This window comes from Mauremys reevesii, linkage group 9 (assembly GCF_016161935.1).
Source record: "Mauremys reevesii isolate NIE-2019 linkage group 9, ASM1616193v1, whole genome shotgun sequence".
Lineage (NCBI taxonomy): Eukaryota > Metazoa > Chordata > Testudines > Geoemydidae > Mauremys > Mauremys reevesii.
The window spans coordinates 58,074,034-58,081,445 of NC_052631.1; the positions used below are offsets into that span (position 1 = coordinate 58,074,034).

A 7,412-nucleotide genomic window follows, 5' to 3' on the forward strand; every position below is an offset into this window, starting at 1 on the left:
AGCAGTTCGTGGTGAAGGCAGAAGCAAAACTCCACAGAGAGGTGAGGCAGTCAACCTTGGACCATGTAAGGTGCCCCTTAACACCCCGTGTGGCCCCCCCTTCCACCCAGGCTGGGGAGGCTAAAACTCTGCAGATAAACTTTTGATCTCTGGGGCTGCACTGACCCAGGACAGAGACTTTTGGGTTGTGGAACTTTGGGTGATTTTTGGGTTGTTGGACTCAAGAACCAAAGGGAAAGGGCATGGCCCAGTTTGCTGGGGTGGGTCTTTGCTTGGTCTATGAACTCTAGTTGTGGTGTTTTCCCAATTTAATGCTGATGTCGTCTACCTCATGTTATTAAACATTTTCTGCTACACCGAGACTCTGTGCTTGCGAAAGGGGAAGTATTGCCTCTTTGAGGTGCCCAGGGGTGTGTATAAGATTTTCCCAGGTCACTGGGTGGGGGCTCGAGCTGGTTTTGCGTTATGTTGTTGGGAGGGGACCCCTATGTACTGAACCCAGCCCTTGCTGCTATCAACTCGGCCTGGCAGAAGGGTTACATAAATAAAGGGCCCAATTTCATTACACAGACCTGCAGTGCCAACAGCTAGAAAGAACCTCTTTCCTTTCTTCTTATTTTCACCTTATCTTACCTGCAGGCATCAGGCACGTTGCCTCCATGCAGGCACCATCCCCCAGAGCTCCCATTGGCCACAGAGTCAGTGCTCAGGGGATGGAGGCAGAGTGCCCCCCTGCGCTGTCATTGGAGCCTCACAAGTCACACCACCTCCCAGCTCGTTTCCCACCTGTTTCCCTTGCTCCCTTGGCCTCATGCTGCCCCGGCTGACTCTGCCTGGCGACTAGTGACGCTGCCTTCATGGCTGACTCTGCTCAGAGACTAGTGATGGTATCTCTGTCCCTCTTCCCCAGCCAATGGGAACTGTGGGGGGTGGCACCTGCAGCAGAAAGAGCCGGCAGTGTGGCTGCATGGGTCTCGCCTCCGCGGCTCTGCCAGCAACAGCAGGGATAGGGAACCGCTTGCAGGAAGCCAAGCTACCTGAGGTGAATGTCCCCCAGCCACAGACCTCAAAAGTTTTATGAATGACATGTTGCTGAGTGCAACCCCTAGGAGGGTCCCAGGAGCAGCAGGATGGAGCAACATTGGGGGGAGGGGCATGTGAATCTCTCCTGCCCGCTTTCCTCCTGCCACCCCATCTCGTCCGGCAGCCACGAGGGCCAAATGAAATAAAATTTTAAAAGTTTCTGCGGGCCAGTGGCGAGGCTCTCAGGCTGCAGATGGCCTACAGGCTGGGACGTTGAGACTCCTGATCTAGACGAAGTGGTGGGGTGAATTGTGTATTGCCTCCTTAGGGAGCAGCCTGCTTTGTCTCTCTCTGTTTTGGGTTCTTGTGTGTTACCATTTTGAATTCTAAGAAGTACAGAAGTGCTATGTTGCAAGAGTATTTATGTCTTTATCTAAATTTTTTGTGTGTACATAACCATTTCCAGAAACCTTTTTTGGCCAACTAAACTCGAATACCCCAAGATCATCTCTCCATCCTATGTAGCTGTTTTGTCTCTCTGTGTTGCTGGTCTCTTTGGTGCAAATTCAACTGTGATCATATTTGTAGGTGACATCAAAATGAGAGGGATAGCAAAATATGCAGGAGGAGAGAGATTTTTCCCAGCTCTGAAATAAGGATAAAGATACTGACCCATCTTTGTAACATGATTTAAGATCTACAGATTGAAAGTATTATGGGAGTGCTCAGCACTATTATTATTAACTACTTATCAAAGTGAATGGAAGGGTTTGGAGCAGTGGGGGCTTGAGACCATGAGACCACTAGTAAATATAATGCTCTTCGTCCAGAGAGGTGACGTGAACAGCAGAAATGTATAAAATAGAGGATGTAATCGGGCAACCACACGTGGCACATTCAAGCCTGTGATAAATGAGAGTTGGGGTAGCTCCTTTTTGTGAACACCCAGCCAGCCAGTTAGCTATAAAATCCCTCTTGGTAGCTGTTCTCTACTTGCTTTACCTGTAAAGGGTTTAAAAAGTCCATAGGTAAAAAGAAGGGTGTGGGCACCTAGAACTTTTTAAAATTGTGAAAAAAACCTTTCCCTTTTGTCAGTCTGTCTGTTGTTCTCTGGAGAGAGGAGCAGGAACCGGATGTAGGAAGCTCTGATGTAGGAAGCTTTAAGCCAGGTATGAAAAACCATCAGATCATACATAGAGATTTCTTATCTGAAATCCCAGTTATGTAAGTAAGTCAGGGAAGGTATAGGAAGATGCAATTAGGGTCAGGGGTGGCTCCAGACCCCAGCACGCCAAGCGTGTGCTTGGGGCAGCATGCCGCGGGGGGCGTTCTGCCGGTTGCTGGGAGGGCAGCAGACGGCTCCGGTGGACCTCCTGCAGGCGTGCCTGTGGAGGGTTCGCTGGTCCTGCGGCTCCGGTGGACCTCCCGCAGGCGTGCCTGCGGAGGGTCCGCTGGTCCCGTGCGGCTTCGGTGCCTGCGGGAGGTCCACCGGAGCCACGGGACCAGTGACCGGCAGAGCGCCTCCCGTGGCGTGCCGCCCTGCTTGGGGCGGCGAAATGTCTAGAGCCGCCCCTGATTAGGGTTATTTCTTTTATTTCTTATTGTCTTGTGGACTCCTCTGTGCTAATCCCAGGTGCTTTTGTTTTGCTTGTCACCTTTAAGATAAACCTCAAGAGAGCTATCTTGATACTTAATTGTTGTAAGTTTTTCTTTCTTTTTGTTTTTAATAAAATTTATGTTTTTAAATAACAGGATTGGATTTTTGTGTCCCTAAGAAGTTTGTGTGTGTTGTTTAATTAGCTGGTGGCAACAGCTGATTTCCTTTGTTTTTCTTTCGCAGCTCTTCACTTGAGGGTACCCCACAGGAAGGAGTTCCCAAGTGTGCTTTTCTAGGTTCTCAAAGGGTTTTTTTTGTGCATTTGGGTGGTGGCAGCATCTACCCATCCAAGGTCAGAGAGAAGCTGTAACCTTGGGAGTTTAATACAAGCCTGGAGTGGCCAGTATTAATTATTAGAATCCTTGCGGGCCCCCACCTTCTGCACTCAAAGTTCCAGAGTGGGGAATGAGTCTTGACAAAGCCATTTTGTCTCCTTATTACCATCCACTAGTCCTTTCTGTTAGGGGCACCATGCAATGACCCACTCACTGTTTGAGCAGTGGGTTCAGTTCTAGGAATAAGGGAACATTTGGGGTTGTTTCTTTTTCCCAAATCTGGACACCCATCTGGAACCATCTCCTGGGCACAGGAGTTGGATAAGTATTAATTATGTTTGCCAGAAGCATGGAGATCACCCACCTGCAGGCAGGGGCGGCTCCAGGCCCCAGCACGCCAAGCGTGTGCTTGGGGCGGCACGCCATGGGGGGCGCTCTGCCGGTCGCCGGGAGGGCGGCAGGCGGCTCCAGTGGACCTCCTGCAGGCATGCCTGCGGAGGGTCCGCTGGTCCTGCAGCTCCGGTGGAGCATCCGCAGGCACGCCTGCAGGAGGTCCACCGGAGCCGCGGGACCAGCGGACCCTCTGCAAGCACATCTGCGGGAGGTCCACCGGAGCCGCGGGACCGGCGACTGGCAGAGCGCCCCCCGCGGCGTGCCACCGTGCTTGGGGCGGCAAAATGGCTAGAGCCGCCCCTGCCTGCAGGCCACAGCAAGCTCTGCCAGCAGCGTGCAGTGTTCTGTCTTTATTGTACCCGGCTTTTATAGGGAGCCTAGAGCACACCTTTATATCCTCTACCTTCCATATTACAGAGTATTAAAACACTGATCAGGGAAGCCTCACAACACTGCCATGAGGAAGGGAAATATAGCAGCAATTCACAGGTGGGGAAACCAAGACAGAATGGCTAAGTGACATGCCCAAGTCAAATGCTCCATTAGCAGATCTTCTGACTCCCTACCCTATCCTCTAACCCCTGGACCATGGTCTCACTTACTTGGGGTCCTTTTGCAGAGCAACCAGATCAGAGTCCCAAGAATGTTATGTCAGTTGCAGTATGGGGAGAAGCACAGCTCTCCTTTGTACAGAAAGCTCTCCTTCCTGCAGAGGCTAGCATTTCACTGACAGCCACGCTGAGAGGTCTCTCCTAGAATGTCTCTCAAACTTTTTCATCCTGTGTGTGGACCACTTGGTAAGTGGACATTCCTCCCAGAAAGTCCGCTAGAATCGAGCCCATAAGAGTGACTGAATTTTCAGAACAAATACAAGACCCATAGCACTGGCTCGTGTCGAGTCTGGTATGGGCAACATCTTTGCAAGCTCCCCTCAATCACAGGCCTTCAATTTTACCTCATTCCTGATCTGCAGCATGCCCTGAGATGCCAGTCCTGGGCCTCCACAAAGCAATACCAACGCCCTTTCCTCTTGGCCTGCAGCTCTCTGTGCTATTCTAGTCCTGGGCCCCGCAAAATCTCAGTCACTGACCGTCAATCCCAACCTGCACCATATGCCGGCCAGCTGTGCTGTGGTTCTGAGATCTGGGCTAGACTGGGACCAGCAAAGCTATATCACTGATAGGATGTAATCGCCGATCTCTGCACTCTCACCACTTTCTTACCTAGCCCTTTGTGACTGATCTGTGGCTCACGCCTTGGCCTCCGTGCCTGTCTGGTCTGGTGAAAGGAGTGATGGGCCCCTATCAGGGATATTTCATTCTGTCTCAAGAAATCTGACATCCAGACAGTGGAAACAAATTGGAAATAGAATAGAAATGGATTTAATCAGAGGAGAATAGTCTGAGCTGGCTGGCACCTGGGGGGAGGATGGATGGGTGCTGGGCCTCATCAGTCTTGTCTAGGCCTCGGCTGATGGGTGATGATGTGCAGACAAAGGTAATGCTCACTAGTCCAGTCCCTCAAGCTGCTGCATGAAAAATGAGCCTCAATTTAGGAGAGGGAGCAACAGCAAATGCATGTCTAAGAGTCCCTCGACTGCGCTGTATCTAATTTGGCTCTTCTCAGCAAGTGGAAGGCAAAATATTTCTTTCTTCCTTGGCTTTTCCAACCCACAGCCCCTCCCACATCCCTCCTTTCCTCTACTGTTATTTATTGTTTGTAGGAGCGTTGTGCTCAGGAGCCCCATTCATGGAGCAAGACCCTGCTGTGCTAGGTGCTGGGCAGAGACAGCACAAAAGATGGTCCCTGCCCCCTAGAAGCTTAGTCTATGCGAAGACTCCCCCCCACTGCTACACACACACACACACACACACACACACACACATATACACTATGGGAAAGGCAAGGTGGTCATTTTTTTTTTGACAAAGGCAGGTTTTATTGATAAATAGGGGGGCGAGAAGGGGATCCCCAGCAGGGGAGCAAGCCAGCCCCTGGGGTCCGTAGCAGCTACAGACAGCACAGCTCAGTCCCATGCAGCCCCTCGGAACGGGACGGAGGAGGCGGCAGCTCAGTGTCCCACGAGCCCCCCAGAGGCCGCGGCAGCCCCCGCGTCCCTCCGGGCTCAGTGTCCGGCAGGAGGAGCCCTGCGCCCAGCTCAGCTCCTCTTTCTGCCCGCCGGGCGCTGCTGCTGCCGCCGCCGGGCCCCGCCTTTCTTGCCCTTGCCGCCCGCAGGCCCCTTGCCGCCTCCCGGGCGCTGCCGGCCCCGCTTGCCCCGCTGCCCGCGCTTCCTGCCCTTGCCCGCGGCCGCCTGGGCGTCCTCCTCGCGCAGCTGCTTGTTGACGGCGCGGGTCAGGTCGAGCGGCGGCTTCTTGCTGCCCAGCCCCCGCAGCAGCTCCAGCTGCCGGCTCCTCTCGGCCGCCAGGTCACCCAGCAGCGGCTCGAAACGCCGCTTCTTGCCGCCCCTGGGCGGGGGTGCGGGCGGCTCCTTGGGGAGCCGGGGCTGGAAGCGGCCCAGGGAGGCGGTGGAAACGCGGGCCACACCTATTTGCAACCCTCTTTGGAGTCTTGACCCCTCCTTTGAGCAACATTTCTAAGAATCTTTTTTATTGCCAATTACTTTGGAAATATCTTAGTACAATTTTTAACAAGCCTTTAAATGTGATGTTACTATGGAATATACACGAGCCCCCATCACAGGTAATGGCCATCCCATAGTGCTCTCTGCTGGCTGAGCATAGTGCAGCTGGTACTGTAAGCCTCAGTTTCCCTCCCTGAGGTTGGTCTCCTTGGCAGTGCACACACTGGTCTGTGCTGGAGATGTGGCTTAGCCTCCAGCCACATCACAGCAAACAGACCCCTCCTGGGGTAGCAAAATCCAACTAAAAAGTCCCAAACAAGCAAAAAGGTCCCTCTGCCATTGGGGGCTTCTCTTCAACCCACCGTCTAGGCCCTGTCCCTTTCTGGGCTACATCTGAGAGTCTCTCTCTGTGCTCTGGGCTAGACACTAGGCCCATGCTGATTCCCATGATGTTCCCTTTCCCCTGCAGATCCTGGCTCAGGAGTGAGCCACCCAGCCTGTGGTTCCCTCTCTAGTCTGCTCACACTCTCAGTCCTTTGATAAGCCCAGGTGTCCATTAATCTATCACCTGACCCCTCTAAGCCCCACCTCCTCAGGCTGGAAGCAACTAACTAATTCAGGCACAGGTGTGGCTGGCCCCATTTCCCCTTAGCGAATGTCTACACAGCAGCTAGACACCCCAGCTTGCCCGTGCCAGCTGACTTCAGCTCACAGGCTTGGGCTGTGGGGCTGGTTCATGGCTGTGTAGACTTCCGGGGTCAGGCTGGGGCCCAGGCTCTAGGACCCTCAGGGGTAGGAAGATCCCAGAGCTCAGGCTCCAGCAGCACCATTGATGACACTTGTTACCGTAAAGTGGTGAACCTTACGTTTTCCATTCATTAGGCACTGGGAGCCCAGTGTGGGAGCATGTCCTGGCTGCACAGCAGAGAGGAAGGGGAGACAGTACCTCACCTAACTCAATAATTAAACGCAATAGTTCAATGCAATAGACTCAATAGATGGTGTGGATTGACTTCAAAAAGCCCTGTCCACTCTTCCATGGCAAGGGCTGTGTGCAGAGGCAAATTAAGGTTTCCTGGGGCCCTGAGCCAGAGCAAGTGGGGGGCTCCTCCCTACCTCTTCCACTTGCGGTCCCATCCCCAGTTCAACCCCTTCCATCTGCAGCCCTGCCCACAGCCGCACCTCTTTCTGCCCCTTCCCCAGGACCCTGCCCCTGTTCCACTCTTGCCCCCCCCATTCTGCCCGCCCCACAACCCGTTTGCTCCTTTCTGCCCCCCCCCCACTGCTGGAGGGGCTTCCCCCATCCCACAGTTTCTGCTGGGGATGGGCTGGGGTGCTGCTGGTGGGGGGAAGGTGCTTCTCCCATCCCATGCCTTCTGCTGGGGATGGGGTGGAAGAGTGCTGCCAGGGGGCTTCCCTCATCATGTGGCTTCTGCGGGGGATAGGGTCAGGGGGCACAGAGGCTTCCCCCACCCCACCCACC

At 53.7% G+C, this 7,412-nt stretch overlaps 1 protein-coding gene across 1 annotated transcript; it reads right to left on the minus strand.

Moving 5' to 3' along the window:
• Positions 1-5,268: 5,268 nt before the first annotated feature.
• Positions 5,269-7,066, minus strand: LOC120372111 (ribosome biogenesis regulatory protein homolog). The gene is made up of 2 exons (XM_039488850.1): positions 7,046-7,066; positions 5,269-5,926 (listed from the first exon to the last, which is right to left on the minus strand). The coding sequence occupies exons 1-2, from the start codon at positions 7,064-7,066 to the stop codon at positions 5,507-5,509; spliced, it is 441 nt and encodes a 146-aa protein (XP_039344784.1). The 3' UTR covers positions 5,269-5,506.
• Positions 7,067-7,412: the final 346 nt, after the last annotated feature.